This window comes from Odontesthes bonariensis, chromosome 2 (genome assembly GCF_027942865.1).
Source record: "Odontesthes bonariensis isolate fOdoBon6 chromosome 2, fOdoBon6.hap1, whole genome shotgun sequence".
NCBI classification, from domain to species: Eukaryota; Metazoa; Chordata; class Actinopteri; order Atheriniformes; family Atherinopsidae; genus Odontesthes; species Odontesthes bonariensis.
In genome coordinates this window covers 30623620-30642544 of record NC_134507.1, presented here as the reverse complement: position 1 = coordinate 30642544, position 18925 = coordinate 30623620, and the positions used below count along the sequence as shown (strand labels likewise).

Here is an 18925-nt window from a genome sequence, read left to right as displayed (position 1 = left end):
GCAGTATGCGGTTTCCAACACAGCCACGGTCCCGCCTAAACTCTTCCTCTTTTTTTCTGATGTTCGGTGAGGAAAGGTGGAGGAAAAAAAGGACCTTCGAAAGAGCAGCGGTGTGGTCCCCATTCGTACAAGCCTTAACACAACGCAGAGATTTCCTACCGGTTACACTTGAACCAGTTCATTTCATACCACCAGCTCCAGAACCAGTTCCTGGTTCCAGAGCAGAAGCAACCCTTTGCTGGTCCAGAGTTAAAAACCAGCCGGATCAGGACTGTGATGCATTTCCTTGAAAGATACTCTTCCCCTCATGGAAAAGCAAACGGTTTTAGAAGGTTCTCAAATTGAGGCCCGGCACCTGGTTTTCGATAAATATGGACTTACATAAAGAGTAGGGCTGAGCCAGATAACTCGTTATTATCGCGTTAACTCGTTAATAATTTAATGCCGATAAATATTTTATTGCGCATTAACGCAGGTTTTTTTATTATTATTATTTTTATTCTGTAAAAGTCTGATGCCGTCTGCTGCGGAACAGGAAAAGAAAGTAATCGGCGGATCCACCAAACATGGAGAAGGGTACGGAACTTTTACTCGGCCATTTTCATTTTAAAGTTCTTCCAGACGGCGGAGTCGACAGAACCAAAGTCATCTGTAAACACTGCCAAGTTGAATTGTCTTCTCACCGTAGTAGTTCCAGTCTAAAATATCACTTAAAGGCAAAACACACAACTGATAGCAGCAAGTCATTCAAGGAAACAGACAGTGGAGCGAGGCTTCTACATAAAAACTACAGAAAGATGCTGATGTTAAAAGTGTGTTTGCACAACAAATGTTATGGCACTTTCATTCATATGGCAGCACATTTAAAATAAAACTAAATGCTAAAAGCTGTACACTACTTTTGGATTCATTTTTGGATTTTGCGTACTTGTAAATGCAATTAATCATGTGATTTATCACGATTGAACATTTTAATCGTTGCCCAGCCCTAATAAAGAGATAAACCAAGAGTAAAATGAGTAAATACCAGCAAAGGATATCCTGCTGAACCAGGACTGAAAGACAGGGAGCAGAAATACATTTTGAAATGATCAAGGCTTGAAGAAACTAAACGTTTTCAGTGTCTCGTTATTTCAGTTTGAATCCTCAGAGATTCTTTTGTCATCACTCATTCTGATGTCTATGACTGGACCTTGTTGTGTCCTACACGTTGGGCGTGTTCTTAGCCTTCAGTGACCAATCGAACCAAACAGGAAACACCAGCAGCAAACCAGGTGAAGACAGCCTGAAGCCGACCTGATTCCAACATGCAATGCAAAGAGATCCTCTGATAAAGGAGAACACCATCAAACAGAATTCATAGAAAGTTGATTCTTTAACGACTTGAGTGAGTGACACGAGCCCCACAAACACATCTGAGGATGAGCGCTGCAGCGCTCCGGCAGCCGGGGGGGGGGTTACAGAGTCATAAAGTTAATATTGCCTTCACAGCTTGAGCTGCACATGTTGACTCGGCTCTGTTACAGAAGGAAGGTTCGACGTCTTCATCTTCAGCGCCTGAGCTCCCGCCACTCTAAATATAACGGGACACTGATAAAAATGTACCCGACTGATGTCACGAGCCGCTCGCGTCTCTTTTATAAAAGGATCACAGGCCTGTTTGAGCAGAGAGAAGACTCCCTGACAGGGTGGAAGTGCAGCACGTTGGAGCCGGATGCAGCGTCAGGGCTCCAAGAATCTGTGCCGGCCTTACGTTTGATGGTTAGTGGAAAACTGCTGAGGCATTACTGAAGATGGCGTTTCCAAACGACCATTAAGACGCTTCTGGCCTCAGCAGAACAGTAACCTGCAAAACATTCCCTTATATCTTCCTGAAGCTCTTTCAAAGTCTTTCTTTAGACATTTTCTGCTTTTTCACTTATTTTCAATCCAGTTTTTCTTTGTTAAGCCACAGGAAAAAGGCTCCTAACTCAAGGGATGAACCAGTGTTGTGTCCACACAGAACAGACAACTTAGCAAAGAAGCCATTTTAAACTGGATCTTTAGGCACTTTGTTCCCAGCAGCCTGTCACAGAGACACATCATTTGTTCCCATTTCTTTAGCTGCATGTGTGAAAAACAGCTAAGATAACACAGTTTGACACAGTTAGGCCATATAAAACGTTTTATTGTCACAATTTTTGGGGGCCAAATTGTGACAATACCACGTAGCTATCACACGTTTTGCTGTGAGATTGAGTTGGAATGACACAAGAAGTGGGCTGAAAATCAGTGGCAGCAGGTCTGATGGAGGGATGAATCCTCCCCAGAGCCCGGAGCTCAACATTACTGAAGCAGTGTGGGATCATGTTGGCAGAGAACGGAACAAAAGGCAGCCCACATCCAAAGAAGAGCTTTGGGATGTCCTTCAAGAAGCCTGGAGAACTATTCCTGAAGACTCCTTAAAGAAAGGACAGAAAGCTCGTCTGAGAGGGTTCAGGCTGTTGTCTTAAATACAACAACAGAACAAACAAACAACACTCTGAAGCACCTTCAGGTACCTTCCTGGTGTGTGAAACTGTTGCTTCACGGTTGTTTCTGGACATGATGATGATGGGATGGTTTAGCTTCCACTCCTTGTGCAGGTGATTTATCATTCATTCTGTAATATTTAGCACAAGGCCTTGCTTTAAGGTGTAACTGCTGGAAGATTCCAGTCTGTAAGGTGATTGCTGGACTACGTCCATCGGACTTTTGGCTCGGTTTTACATCTTTCTGTAGCACGTGTAATGAGAGTGTCAGCTGTAAGAACTCTACTGTCTTTGTGAGTAAATGGAAAAGTATTTGGAAAAAAAGAAGAATAAGAAGAAATATGTGAGGGGATTCTTTGCCAAAGCATGGATGCTAATAATTCACTGTTGGGAGTCATGAGATAGCTCCACAGGAATCTTTCAGGAATGCTCTGATAGCAGATGGAGTTTTCTCTTCCTGCCCTTTCACCTCCACTTACAGTCTCAGAACATTTTGTTTTAAAGCCTTTCAAGTTTCTGTCTGAATAAATGATGCGACTGCATTCTTACAAGCTTTCTGTGATAATCATAACATCTCAAAGAGACGGGTGGATTTACTGGTGAAATCATCGGGTGAACTCACTTTCTCTCAGTCCGGGCACCAGCTTGAAAATGATCTCCTCCAGGGTGTTGTCCAACCTGAGAGTATGAGAGAGTGGGAGGAAGAAGGAAAAGAGATGTAACACGAGTCAAAAGGAGTGGGTGAGCAGTGAAGGAAAAGGAAGGAGGAACCAGGGGAAACACAACAAGAAGAGTGGAACGGTTGCTTTAAGATGCTCAATAACAAAAAAAAAAAAAAGACAAATGAAAGAAGAAGGGCGTCTCACCTGAGCATCTCCAGCGGGTTGGTCTCGTGGACCTGGATGCCACATTTGGGGCAGTCATTGCTCTCCTCAAAGTGCTGCACGATGCAGCTCTTACAGACTGCGAGAAACAACATTTCCACATTCCATTAGCTTAAAATTAGGAAGTACCGAGGCAGACGAGGTCATCTTAGTTATCACATTAGCTGCGTGACAGTCACATGATGAGCAGCCGAGTGGCAGAAAGACGCTTCGGCCTTAAAAAGTGGACAAATTGGACATTTCTGGCACCATGAAAATATCTCTATGGAAGTAAAAATCGTTCTCCAGGAAAAAGTCAGACCTCACAATCACTTGGCCCTACTTTCTCTCCCTTCGTATCACTGCCTGCTGCCGCCTGCCGACAGCCGCGCCTGTTACGGTGTTTGCTGCTAGGAAGCAGGGGACTGCTCGGTCTGCACGGTCTGCACAGCAGGGGGTAAGAAAATGTTCATAAATGATGTTGCTAATATGGGATGTCATACAGCTTCATGTCAAAAGAGGCGAACTATCCCTTTAAATCAGTCATGTTGCCCATCTTTACATTGAGTCCGGTGTGTTTTTATCCATCTATGGCTTCATCCGGTCGGTCTTTCAGAGCGAGGAGAGTTTCAGCCGCCGATAAAAGAGCTGCAGAATGATCCCGACTGACAAAAGAAGAGGTAATCAAACCTGTTCTGGAAACTTTAATGCTGGGTGTGTATGAATATGTTTGTGCAACAGTATCAGACAGTGGATAGTCGTCGTGTAAAGTCCTTAAGGAAATTATTTTTTATTTTTACTAAAATACTAGAACACTCCCCTGGGATCTACAGACGGGATCTCAGTAGGTCTCTGTTACGCTCCCAGCTCAGAGCGGCAGCATTCAGCCTGCTCATCTTCATCTCCACCCCGCTTTAACCTTTAACTCATAATGTTGGTTACTGGGATGGAAGTAGGACATTCTGATTTCCCACTTGTCAGTGAATGCAACAGCGGAGAAGGCCAGTGGGTTTCAGAGCCGACATGTGACGCAGGAATCGATACCTGAGTTTTGACTGGAAGCATTAACCTGCTGGTCCTCACATTCTATGGTCAGACCAGTTTGACACATGACTACAGGAGGAAATGTTCAGTATTTGATACTAAAACTGATAATTCAGGTCCTGCGTTGGACTGCTAACCTGTCCAGGGTAGGACTGTAGCGATACACTAATCTCACGATACGATACACGATATTTAGCCAACGAGACAATTCAATACGATTCGATATGATTTCATACGATTTGATTCGATACAATTCGATGCGATTCAATACGATTCGATACACTTCGATTCGATACCATTTGATACAATGCGATTCAATACAATGTGATTCGATACCATTCGATTCTATATGATACCATTCTATACGATACCATTCGATATGATACGATTCGATTCGATACACTTACATGATTTTCTGGGGTAAAAAAAGGGACAGTGTGATTTGACATGAATCGTCGCTGATTGGACTGGTGGTCCGACCTTTGAACCGGAAGGACAACACAGCCAGACAAACAGAAACAAACGAACATGTCACAAACGTGAGAGCTGTGCACTTTATATAACATTTTTATGAACTAATTTATCACTGTTTTGTATAATGTGACCCCCCCCCCCCCCCCGGCATTGTATTGTATTATATTATATTAATGTTCTGGGTTTTCACTAATTGTAACGTCTGACTTTTCAATAAAGTTTGCTTTAAAAAATTTTAACTAAATTTAAAAAAAAAAAAAAAAAAAAAAACTATATTTTATCAGGAAACGAAATAGCGATATATATCGCAGTATCGATAAAATTGCTCAGCCCTAGTCCAGGGTGCATCCTGCCCCTCACCAAAGCCGGGATAGGCTCCAGCCCCCCCGTGATACCGGTTCGGATGAAGTGGGGATAGAAAACGAATGGATGGATAGAACGGCCAGTTTACTGTTCGACTTCTCAGACTATTTTCTGTGTGCTCTCTCACACAGTAATAGGGCCGCTCTGAATAGAGGTGTAAATTCATGGTGGAAAAGGGTGCTGTTGAACTGTCTCTCTGTTCTATTTCAGCCAAAGCGTGGGACAGAGTGAACCTTTAGATTATGAAGCCAACCTTTCTGTTTTACTGATATAAAGTGAGACTCTACAACCAATCAGCCAAAATATCAGACTTGGTGCTCTGTCCTTCGCTGCCCTGTGGTGTGCTGCCCTTGAGCTGCAGAGTCAACCATCGGCTGGTGCACGTCAAAGCAGATCATTGATGATCGGTGCTGTTCACTTGTGACTGTTTGATGTATAAAAATACTAGGGCTGGGCAACGATTAAAATTTTTTATCTAATTAATCACATGATTTCCCTGATTAATCACGATTAATCGCATTTGTATGCAAAATCCAAAAATGAATCCAAAAGTAGTGTATAGCTGTTAGCATTTAGTTTCATTTAAAATGTGCTGCCATGTGAATGAAAGTGCCATAACATTTGTTGTGCAAACACACTTTTAACATCAACATCAGTAGTTTTTATGTAGAAGCCTCGCTCCACTGTCTGTTTCCTTGAATGACTTGCTGCTATCAGTTGTGTGTTTTGCCTTTAAGTGATATTTTAGACTGGAACTACTACGCTGAGAAGACAATTCAACTTGGCAGTGTTTACAGATGACTTTGGTTCTGTCGACTCCGCCGTCTGGAAGAACTTTAAAATGAAAATGGCCGAGTAAAAGTTCCGTACCCTTCTCCATGTTTGGTGGATCCGCCGATTACTTTCTTTTCCAGTTCTGCAGCAGACAGCAGCAGACTTTTACAAAATAAAAGCCTGTGAGCAAGACTTTTACAGAATAAAAGCCTGTGAGCAACAGACTTTTACAAAATAAAAGCTTGTGAGCAACAGACTTTTACAATAATAAAAGCCTGTGAGCAACAGACTTTTACAAAATAAAAGCCTGTGAGCAACAGACTTTTACAATAATAAAAGCCTGTGAGCAACAGACTTTTACAAAATAAAAGCCTGTGAGCGACAGAATTTTACAGAATAAAAGCCTGTGAGCAACAGACTTTTACAATAATAAAACCTGCGTTAATGCGCGATAAAATCTTTATCAGCGTTAAATAATTAACGAGTTAACGCGATAATAACGAGTTAACTCGCCAGCCCTAAAAAATAGCATCATTTCCCACTCGGCTGCTCACAGTAACAGTCAGGATGTGGCATCTCAGAGTGGACGGTGTGTGAGTGTGTGTTTACTCACAGGTGTGCAGGCACTCTGTGACTGTGGTCGGTTTAATCAGGTAACCTCGACACAGGTAACAGGTGATGAAATGGTTGAAATCCCTCACCAGGTGTTTCCTCCCTGTAGCCGCCATGTTTGGAGTTTTTTTTTTTTACCAGTCTGCACAGAGATGCTGATCGGAAGACGGAGATGAAGGGAAAAGAATCCTTCGAGCTTCAGAGGAGTCAGACGTTCATTCGCATCAGTGAGGAATGGAAGAGTTTACAGTTACAGGTTTGTGCTGCCTGCAGGAGTTCAGTCAGGAAGTTTCCTGGAGCTAAACTGGATGTAAAGAGTTGGAAAACAGCGTCTAATGAGTCCTGGATAGAGCACACGAGCAATATGAGATCCTATTGTGTGAAATCCTGCTCCATTCTCGGCTTGAATTTTACAATCAGTTCTTCTTGATGAAATTCTCCCGCTCAGATGTTATTCCATCTTCACTGAGCCTCGTCGGTGCCATCGGCCTGAAAAGACATACGCTCGTGCAATCCTGTGTCAGACGAACACCTTCCCAGAGTTGTCGGTGCAAAACGCTGCATCGTCCTGGTTCCTGTTTCCAGCACAAAGTGATATTTTTAATCCAGGAAAGGTGAAAGGTGAGCTACAGTAAGGCCACGATCCCGGCCTGCCCATCCGTCACCATCCTGCTGCTGCTGCTGCTGTCACCTCCTTCCTCCTGTGGGACACGGCGGCAGGGTGATGACCTTTGGACCCACGCTGAGCTCGCCTAAACAGGAGAAAATATTTAAAAAAAAAATCAGGTTGAACAGACAAAAACATAAAAGAACATAAAGAACAGTTAGAAATGTCCTTTTTCACTTCTGAAGCTTTACACGTCACGACATAACAAATAATCTGTCTTAAAATGAGGTAAATACAACTTCAGATGAACACATGACATCATATTGCAGCATTGGTTTCTGCACTTTAACCTTTAACATGCTAACTGAGGCCTGTAGAGTCTGAGATGTAGCTCTTGGGTTTCTGACCTTGGGGTGACCTTTGACCTTTAACATGCTAACTGAGGCCTGCAGAGTCTGAGATGTAGCTCTTGGGTTTCTGACCTTGGGGGGAACTTTAACCAGAGGACCAGAGGATTCCTGCTCTTATAAGTAATTTTCTTTCCCCGTTTTGCTCAATTTGTGTTTGACAGAAAAAAAAGGAGTATTATTGACATCCTACTTTCACTTTGAGTCTCTTAAACTTTTCCATCCGTCTACGCAAACAATTGAAACATAAAGACATCTTGTACAGGAGTTTTGTATTTACTCCACAAAGCCTTTCACAAACCATTTATTTTAAATCGATGATGTATGGGTGCTGCTGTGACAGTAAATGACTAATAAAAGTATCTGGATGTGGGATTAGTCAGTGTTCTCGGGTCTGATTTATTCCCTCTCAGATCGTCAGATACGGATCCTCACGCAAACAACTATCAACAGATACTGAATGAAATGTGTGGTTTTTGTGCGGGAGAATTGGTTTATTTACCTCTTCTTATTCAACTTTTCTCGTTCCTTACTGTGACGAACAGTTTTGTGATGTGCAGTTAATGTCTGAATCACCGGAATTCACCCGTCACAACTAACAAATAGCTCGAGTAACAAATCGTAGTGAGAAAACAGCAACATAGAATTGTGTTAGACAACATGAAGCTGAAATGGATCCTGCCTCCAGTGAGGCTCAACATACCAACCTTAAAGGGATACGCCACCCCCAGGCCAAATTAAGTGTATCCCCGCATTCCCGAGACATAAATAAGTGTGTGGGAGCGTTTCCCAGGCATTGTCCGAATCTCACAGAACTGACCACTGCTTGGTTGCGCGTAATACATACATGCTAGCGTCGCCAATCGAAATATTTCACCCAACGTGAATTAATCTACTTGACCCTCGCCCAACTTCCTCAAACAAACCAGCGTGAAGCAGTCAGGGGGGGGGATTCCCAATGACGTAGCGGGGAGTGTGCTTGGGCTGTGTTTTTCCGCACTAGAAACTAGTTCCCAAACCGACATGAGCAAAACAAGCCTTCTGTGTTGATTTACACAGTCATTTGCACTCGATGTGAAAGTACACCACTCACACAGTAATCAGAAGGTAAATCAAGTAAATTAATTCACCTTGGGCGAAATATTTCGATTGGCGACGCTGGCGACGCTAGCATGTATGTATGTATTACGCGCAACCAAGCAGTGGTCAGTGCTGTGAGATTCGGACAATGCCTGGGTCGCCAGGAAAACGCTCCCACACACTTATTTATGTCTCGGGAATGCGGGGATACACTTAATTTGGCCTGGGGGTGGCGTATCCCTTTAAAGATCCTCTTTCTATGCAAGACTAACCTGCAAAATACTGTCTCAGTCCATTTTTCACCAAGCTAACAAAATGCCAAACGCATTTTTCACAAAAATGAACCCACAGATGAATGTTTTAGGGGTCATTGTGCTTCCTCTCAGTCCTAAAAAAAAAATCATTCAAAATGCACAGGAATGAGACCTCAGGTGGTGCATCCTTAAATGTTGTTTTTCTTCCTTAATTCATCCAAAATAACCTTTCTCTTCAGCTTCTGTCGTTAAGGTCCCAGTTCTTTTTCAGTCCCTCATCCCTATCTGTCATTCTTTATCAGATTTGACCTTTTTTTTTTACCACAGTGGTAGATACAGGTAACTAAGAGGGTGCCATAAGATCACATTGCCATGCCAACATGCAAAACAGCGTTGCACATGAGTTTGGAAGCTATGTTGTAAAACCACTGACTTACACTGGCCAGAAAAATTCACCATTTTACATCCTTCCTTTTGATCTTAAAGGGATAGTTCGCCTGTTTTAACATGAAGCTGTATGACATCCCATATTAGCAATATCATTTATGAACATTTTCTTAACCTCTGTGAGCTGAGTTCCAGCCTTGTTTTGGTGTTGATGAAGGTAGTCCGGCTATTTGGCTGGGGTTTAAAAAATAAAGCGTTTTCACTGCCTGCTGTGTAAACTGTGCAGACCGAAGTGCAGACCGAGTCCCCTGCTTCCGAGCAGCAAACACCGTAACAGGCACGGCTGTCGGCAAGCGGCAGCAGGCAGTGATACGAAGGGAGAGAAAATAGTGCCAAGCGATTGTGAGGTCTGACTTTTTCCTGGAGAACGATTTTGTTACACAAATGTATTACTGTTTTGAACGCATATTGTTTTGAGAAGCAAAACGCTTTATCTTTTAAACCCCAGCCAACTAGCCGGACTACCTTCATCAACACCAAAACGAGGCTGGAACTCAGCTCACAGGACGCAGCAGGGGGTACCACTTAACACAACACAACCATTGGAATATTTGATGAAACAGAGGAATTCAAGCCCTGGCAGCCGTTCAGTCATTTCACTTCGCAGCATCGGTTTTCTAAATGATAGATTAGCATTCTGGCTTCGTAAAACACGCCTACGAAACCGCTGTAATTTATCGCCATTTCTTTAGATGATGTACAGGAAATATAGGATGGAATCATGAACCAAAGCCATCCCAATGATGTCTTTGTTGCAGCTCTTCTGGCTTTTCTGACAGCTTGAATTCATCAATCAGGTTCCAGCTTTACAGGATGGAGACCATTACATCTGAGTGATCAGATTGGTTGAGATATGGACCATTACCCATTTTCAACTGATAAATAAGAAAAGCATCCAATAAGTGCTAAACTGTGCATTTGCTAATCTGTGCATTTGCTAAACTGTGCATTTGCTAAACTGTGCATTTGCTGTAATGCAGCCCATTGCTGCTCCACCCTAACCTTGTTTTGTTTAAGAGTTTTTGATGTAAATCCCTTTTCTTTCAGCCGGTTTCCACAAACATTTCTTTGCCGTTTTCCCTGATGGACCCGCATGTTTCCTTATTAAAACCTTCAGACTCTTTGGCCACACTCTGAGCTAAAGGAGTCTTCTAAGCGTTCCCATTGTTTCCACTGACAGCTCTCTTGTTGGGGCCATGTTTCCTGCCCATCAGCCAGGTGGAAAACAGCCTGTTAAGCTAAGCTGCACTTTTCTTTTTAACCGCAGACTCTTCTACATTCCGGACTCGTCCGGGTCTTTTGTTTTAGAAATGCCAATTACGAGGAGATTCCGTATTTTATTCCCTCTGCTTCATCTGAAACAATCAAACCAGATGGTGTCGTATCATCTGTGTGTTTTGTGTACACTTTTACATCATAAAAAAAAGCCAAATGAACACCTTCCAGGTGTTTTTCTAGATATATTTTTCATCAACGGTTGTAAGAAAGTTGAATTTAACCACCCAAACAAACAAAAATACACATTTTTGGATTACTTTCACCCTAATGGACATCTTCCAGGTGTTTTTCTAGACATATTTTTCGTTAGGGGTTGTAAGAAAAATTAATTTAACCACCCAAACAAACCAAAAACAACATTTTTGGATTAGTTTCACCCTAATGGACATCTTCCAGGTGTTTTCTAGATATATTTTTTGTCAGGGTTGTGTGAAAGATAAATTTAACCATCCAAACAAACAAAAATACACATTTTTGGATTAGTTTCGCCCTAATGGACGTCTTCCAGGTGTTTTCTAGATATATTTTTTGTCAGGGGTTGTAAGAAAGTTGAATTTAACCACCCAAACAAACAAAAAACACACATTTTTGGATTAGTTTCACCCTAATGGACATCTTCCAGTTGTTTTCTAGATATATTTTTTGTTAGGGGTTGTTAGAAAGATGAATTTAACCACTCAAAAAAAACAAAAAACACACATTTTTGGATTAGTTTCACCCTAATGGACATCTTCCAGGTGTTTTCTAGATATATTTTTTGTCAGGGGTTGTGATAAAGATGAATTTAACCACCCAAACAAACAAATACACACATTTTTGGATTACTTTCACCCTAATGGACATCTTCCAGGTGTTTTCTAGATTTATTTTTTGTCAGGGTTTGTTAGAAAGATGAATTTAACCACTCAAAAAACACACATTTTTGGATAAGTTTCACCCTAATGGACATCTTCCAGGTGTTTTCTAGATATATTTGTTGTTAGGGGTTGTTGGAAAGATGAATTTAACCACCCAAACAAACAAAAAACACACATTTTTGGATTAGTTTCACCCTAATGGACGTCTTCCAGGTGTTTTCTAGATATATTTTTTGTTAGGGGTTGTTAGAAAGATTAATTTAACCACTCAAAAAAACAAAAAAAAAAACATTTTTGGATTAGTTTCACCCTAATGGACGTCTTCCAGGTGTTTTCTAGATTTATTTTTTGTCAGGGTTTGTTAGAAAGATGAATTTAACCAACCAAACAAACAAAAAACACACATTTTTGGATTACTTTCACCCTAATGGACATCTTCCAGTTGTTTTCTAGATATATTTTTTGTTAGGGGTTGTTAGAAAGATGAATTTAACCACTCAAAAAAAACAAAAAACACACATTTTTGGATTAGTTTCACCCTAATGGACATCTTCCAGGTGTTTTCTAGATATATTTTTTGTCAGGGGTTGTGATAAAGATGAATTTAACCACCCAAACAAACAAATACACACATTTTTGGATTACTTTCACCCTAATGGACATCTTCCAGGTGTTTTCTAGATTTATTTTTTGTCAGGGTTTGTTAGAAAGATGAATTTAACCACTCAAAAAACACACATTTTTGGATAAGTTTCACCCTAATGGACATCTTCCAGGTGTTTTCTAGATATATTTGTTGTTAGGGGTTGTTGGAAAGATGAATTTAACCACCCAAACAAACAAAAAACACACATTTTTGGATTAGTTTCACCCTAATGGACGTCTTCCAGGTGTTTTCTAGATATATTTTTTGTTAGGGGTTGTTAGAAAGATGAATTTAACCACTCAAAAAAACAAAAAAAAAAAACATTTTTGGATTAGTTTCACCCTAATGGACGTCTTCCAGGTGTTTTCTAGATTTATTTTTTGTCAGGGTTTGTTAGAAAGATGAATTTAACCACCCAAACAAACAAAAAACACACATTTTTGGATTAGTTTCACCCTAATGGACATCTTCCAGGTGTTTTCTAGATATATTTTTTGTCAGGGGTTGTGATAAAGATGAATTTAACCACCCAAACAAACAAATACACACACTTTTGGATTACTTTCACCCTAATGGACATCTTCCAGGTGTTTTCTAGATTTATTTTTTGTTAGGGGTTGTTAGAAAGATGAATTTAACCACCCAAACAAACAAAAAACACACATTTTTGGATTAGTTTCACCCTAATGGACGTCTTCCAGGTGTTTTCTAGATATATTTTTTGTCAGGGGTTGTGATAAAGATGAATTTAACCACCCAAACAAACAAAAAACACACATTTTTGGATTAGTTTCACCATGATGGACATCTTCCAGGTATTTTCTAGATAAGTCTGATTTCAAACTTAAGCTTTTGCCATGAAGTTTAGCAGCATGAGTGAAGTTTCTTGCCTGAGTGTGTTTTCTCCGGTCGGATTAGCTGGTGAATCTGCCCTGACTGTAAGCAGTCGTCTGCATGACCCTCTACCAGATAAAGTGGGCACAGCAGCCAGTGGATGGATGGATTATGTAATGACTAATCTACAACACGCACTAACACTGACACCGGCTGCATTCCTGTGACACTTTCTGGACCCTGCTAAACAATCCAAATACTCAATAAAATATTCAGAAACTTTTCACCCATAATTTAACTTCCTGGATCCAGAATAAAAGCCATCAGCTGGTTTCATGGAAAAAAAATAACTTTTCAACAAGCTTTTTGTTGCCAATGCAAAGCAAAAGCTGAATAAATACACCATCAATCCTGACTGATTTACACCAATGAACTGGTTATTTTAGCCTCCGGTGAACTTCTGAGGGGCAGAAACCAGGAAGGAGGACAGAGGATCCCACTTTTCCTGGGGGCTGCTGTTTATTCTCACGTGCAGGAGCCCTGCGTGTTGGTGTGTGCGCGTGCGTGCGTGTGGGTCAGGTGTGTGAGCGTGCCGGCCTCATGCAGAGCTGGATTTAGGCAGCTTTACTCACTGACCGGCCCAAACTACAGCGCGAGCTTCGCTCCACGGACTCCTGCCTCCTCCCGCGTGGGTCGCTTTTTGCTAGAAAAATCTCAAGTGCGCAGCTCAGATATCCCCCTCAGTGTCCGTCACATTGGTCGCGCGCACGTACGCGCGTGTTATTTATTCACGCGGAGCGGATCTGCTTATCTCATCGTTAAGGCGCGTCACGCGCTACGTCACCCGTGTCAAAACAACATCAATGGACGACACATTTCACAGCGACACGCGCCGACATGGAACTCGCGCTCGGCCGCTCTCGCGTACGTACAAGCACGCGGAAGCTCCTCACTCTAATATAGCTATCGTGTGGCTACGCGTGCACGGACGCGCACGCGCAGCGCTCATCGACGGTAAAAGTTACGGGGCTGCAGGTCACGGCCTGTAAGCGACACGCAAAGCGGCGTGAACAGATCCCGCGTGTGCGCGTGCACGGCGACGCACTTTGCGTTTTCGGGAGGGAGCGAAAGAGGAGGAGGAGGGAGGGGAAGATACGGAGAGGAGGTCCAGCCAGCAGCGTCAAAGTTTGGCTGAAACGTAGCGACGTCGGCGGATGAATTCAGAAATAATCCGAAATAATCCCACATTCCTCACCTCCGTGCACACTTTCCCCCGCACCCGCGGAGTTATGGATGCCGCGGCCGGGCAGGAAGCTCCACCATGACACCGCACGGTCCCTCTCGCGCAGTCTGGTCCGTGCACCGGGTGAGGAGAGAAGGCGGAACTGGTCGGCTCGGATCTGCCCCAGTCCGCCCAGCAGGCAGGCAGGCAGGCAGGCAGGCAGCAGAGAGCCGCGGTGGGCGGGGAGCCACCAGGCAGACAGGCAGGGCTCGGAAACTGAAAGCGATTGTGTAACACTGACTGTTGGTCCACAACACACGCATGCACGCACGGACAGGCACACGCACGGCTCCCTAACCTATTTGTTGTGTGCAGAGATGAACGCTGCGAGTCATTTCCTCACTTCAGGCTCATCTGTCTGCAGCTTGTTTTAAAGCAACATAATGATATTAAACTGTGCAAAAGTCTGGATCCAGCCCTCATTTCTTCCTGTTTCATTCCAAGCAGCCAGACTTTCTTAATTATTTTAAAGTGTCCTGATCAACAGTTCTCCAGCTTCCTGAAGGTCTTTCAAAGTCTTTCTTTGGACATTTTCTGCTTTTTCATTCATCTTCAGTCCAGTTTTTGTCTGTTAAGCCACTTAACTCTGAGCTATGAATCATTCAGGCAGGAAAAAGGCTCCTAACTCAAGGGATGAACCAGTGTTGTGTCCACACAGAACAGACAACTTAGCAAAGAAGCCATTTTAAACTGGATCTTTAGGCACTTTGTTCCCAGCAGCCTGTCACAGAGACACATCATTTGTTCCCATTTCTTTAGCTGCATGTGTGAAAAACAGCTTCATAGTTTCAACTTTTTTGTACATTTACGTTAAAACTGCTTTCAGTTACCAAAAGAGACAAATTAATATATGAAATTCAGTTTAAAAAAAATCTTAATCCCAAAATAATGAATGTTATCACGTCTAAAAGAAGAAAAGTAGGAAAAAAACAGACAATAATAAGAATTATATGTTATTCAACATCAAGAAAAAGTAAATAAGATTCAATTTAAAGCTTAAAAGAGGAATATAAGATATAATCTAATGACTAATTATGGAACAATTCATATAAATGAAATGATTAAACTGTTTTATGCCACCAGAAATGAATAATCTAGAAGCACTTTGTGGGTTTTAGACTGGAACTAAGATTTGTTCCCATTTCTTTAGCTGCATGTGTGAAAAACAGCAAAGATAACACAGTCTGACAGACAGAAAACAGGATTTCTGCAGCAACAAGGTGATTCCCAAAGAGCTGTTAGCTGAAAACTTGGCATATCTCAGCATGGTGTGCAGTGTGTCCTTAAAACATTTGAGGAAACTGGACAAGTGGAGGACAAAAGAAGAAGTGTCAGGCCTAAAGAACTATCTCCAGCAGATGAACAGGATCTGAAAGTGATGTCCTTAAGAAAGAGGAAAAAATCCAGCAAAGACCTGACACAGGAGCTGAGAGATGCATCTGGACCTTCAGCTGATCCATCTGCTGTTGGCCCAAGCCTCATCAAAAATGGGCTCCATGGAAGGGTGGCTGTCAAGAAGCCGTTCTTAAGGAAGGGAAACAGGGAGAAAAGGCTGAGCTGTGCCAAAGGACACAAGAAGTGGACTGAAAATCAGTGGCAGCAGGTCTGATGGAGGGATGAATCCTCCCCAGAGCCCGGAGCTCAACATTACTGAAGCAGTGTGGGATCATGTTGGCAGAGAACGCAACAAAAGGCAGCCCACATCCAAAGAAGAGCTTTGGGATGTCCTTCAAGAAGCCTGGAGAACTATTCCTGAAGACTCCTTAAAGAAAGGACAGAAAACTGGTCTGAGAGGGTTCAGGCTGTGTTGGAGGAGAAAGGAGCTCAGAGCAGATATTCACCTTCAGATTCATACCAACTGTAGAAATATTGCTTTCCTGATAATGAGGCCCAACACTTTTGCACAGGATTATAAAACACAACATGATGGAATATCTAACTGTAATGCACTAAATCTTAAAGTTGTTTCTGCCACAGGATTGGAGGAAAACAACTGTCATCCACATGCAGTAAAATTCATATTTATAACTAAGTTTCTGAGAGCTATAACTAGGATTTCTCATAACTATTAAAAGCTAAATTTATTGGAAGCGTTACCAATGGTCAGTGACCTTGTGTCATAATCCCATAACACGAGAGACATCGAACACCCGCTGTGCTATTCCTGAGGCCTGTACATACATTCGGTGTCCCATGTGCTCCACATTCCCGATAAAGATGGAATGGTTACAGTAAATGTCATATGCAACTGTACCCTATAAATCTTTCTGGGGCTTACTGTGCCGTCGCCTGTTTTTGTCTCTTTGTCGGCCCAACTTCATGCAGTGTTACATCATGTGCTTTGTGGCACAGTGTCCTGGAATAGAAATGATTGTAAATGCCCAGCAATGGTACCAATAAGTCGTTTCATAGCATCAGAAACCTTATTAAACCATAAATCATACTTCTTTCTGTTCCCGTTGTTGGTCCTCCATCTCATGATTACTCTGTTCGTCCCTCCTCGGTTCTGTCAGGCTCGTGTTTGTAGTTTCATCCTGCTCTCGCAAAACACTTTTAGTTTAGCTTAAAGGGATAGTTCACCTCTTTTGACATGAAGCTGTATCACATCCCATATTAGCAACATAGTGCATCGACATTAACTTACCCCCTCATTGCGCGGATCCTCAAGCATTAATTGGCAGCTCGCACTCGCATAGTAGCTTCTAACAATATGGTAACAATAACAATACATTTTTTCAAATAACACACAGCGAATGCAGCACAGTATTAAGTATTTTTATTAAGTTTGCGTTTTTGTATTATTAAGTATTTTCATTAAGTATTAATTAAGGCTTAATGGTGTTTCCTAAAGGGGGCTCTGTTAAACCTGGCAACGCAGTCCGCTTAAACCACCGTCTCACCTGACCGCAGAGCACGCTAGCTCCTTTAGCCAGCGCAAGATGCTTTTTTAATTAAAAAAGGTCAAAAAGCAGCACAAAAACCATGCTCATCCTGAATGTCTCACTATGATTACAACAACAAACTACAAATACAACATGAAGAAAGTCAAGCAGCTTCTGCTCATCCTAGTATTAAGGTAAATGTGGTCTGAATTGAAAATGTAGTGGCTGTGTTGTTTTTTTTTGTTTTATATGTAGAAACGCATATTTGCTAAAGGGGACTTTAGTATGTCGTCGTAAAAGTGGCTCTTCCCTTGATTTTGCTGCCAATGTGGCTCTTTTGAAAACAATAGTGAGTATCACTGCTCTACTGTGTCCTGTGAGCCGAGTTCCAGCCTCGTTTTGGCGTTGACAAAAGTAGTCCGGCTAGTTGGCTGGGGTTTAAAAAATAAAGCGTTTTGCTTCTCAAAACAATATGCGTTCAAAACAGTAAAACATTTGCATCACAAAATGGTTCTCCAGGAAAAAGTCAGACCTCACAATCGCTTGGCCCTATTTTCTCTCCCTTCGTATCACTGCCGCCTGCCGCCTGACTTTTTCATGGAGAACGATTTTGTGATGCAAATGTATTACTCTTTTGAACGCATATTGTTTTGAGAAGCAAAACGCTTTATTTTTTAAACCCCAGCCAACTAGCCGGACTACCTTCATCAACACCAAAACGAGGCTGGAACTCGGCTCACAGGACGCAGCAGGGGGTAAGAAAATGTTCATAAATGATGTTGCTGATATGGGATGTCATACAGCTTCATGTCAAAAGAGGCGAACTAAATTAAACCTTTAATAAACCTGTTGGTGTTATGTTTCCGTGGTTGTTTGCGAGGCGTAAGGACACAAATGCGGACTTCAAAAACAAGGCTTGATTTATTTTCACAAAAACAGAACAAGGTTAACATAAGGCGCGGCTGAGCCGGATGACAACACTAAACTGTGGGGACAAAAACATAATTGTAACTATGACAAGAAAAAACTAACAACTTACCTTGGTGTGGCGTGGCATGAAGGGTGAATGTTTAAGGAGCAAGGATCTCACCCTGACTGAGAGAAAACAGGGAACCTAAGTACTGTGGGGACTGATGAGTGAACGAGTGCAGCTGATGAGAACTTACATGTGACGTGAGTGAAACTAATGGCCTGAACATGGGGACTGAGGAAAGAGAAACTATGGGGAAAACAATGGCAAAACTAAAACTAAACATTACATTATGGTCATTTTGCAGACGCTTTTATCCAAAGCGACTTACAATCAGTGTGTTCCACATCGGTAGGCAAAAGAACTTCAGGTCACAAGAAATCATAAGTGCATTTCCTTCCAAAACCAAACAGCTAAGAGCATAACTAGTGCTGGAGTAAGTGCAGTAAGTTAGGTACCGAGATAAATGGGAAGACAATTTAGAAAACAAAGACAATTTAGGAAACAAATAAGTGCGTAAGGAGCTGGGACGAAACAGGTGATGTCCTCAGAGGGCGGATCTGGGTAGTGTAACATGAGCTAGAAAGCTAAAGACCAAACACCAAAGCATGGAAAACTAAAACATGATAAAACACAAAACTAAGACCTAAAAACATTGCCCCAAACCCCATGTTCATGACAGTTGTTACTTCCAGTCGCCAGTCCTCGCCTCCCTTCCTGGTGGTCCTGAATCGGGGTCCT

General features: G+C 42.1%; 1 protein-coding gene across 3 annotated transcripts in view; it reads right to left on the bottom strand.

Moving 5' to 3' along the window:
- Positions 1 to 14557, bottom strand: part of pcgf5a (polycomb group ring finger 5a) — a 30038-nt gene extending 15481 nt beyond the window's left edge. Inside the window, exons 1-4 of one of the 3 annotated variants that reach the window (XM_075481266.1) lie at positions 14306 to 14557; positions 6642 to 7392; positions 3377 to 3473; positions 3133 to 3188 (exon numbers count right to left, since the gene is read on the bottom strand). In XM_075481266.1, coding sequence (XP_075337381.1) covers positions 3133 to 3188; positions 3377 to 3473; positions 6642 to 6756 — 268 coding nt within the window. In that variant the 5' untranslated portion in view covers positions 6757 to 7392; positions 14306 to 14557. Of the gene's footprint in view, positions 1 to 3132; positions 3189 to 3376; positions 3474 to 6641; positions 7393 to 13686; positions 14091 to 14305 lie in introns of those variants that run through there. The other 2 variants (XM_075481249.1, XM_075481257.1) reach the window with 2 other exon arrangements.
- Positions 14558 to 18925: the final 4368 nt, after the last annotated feature.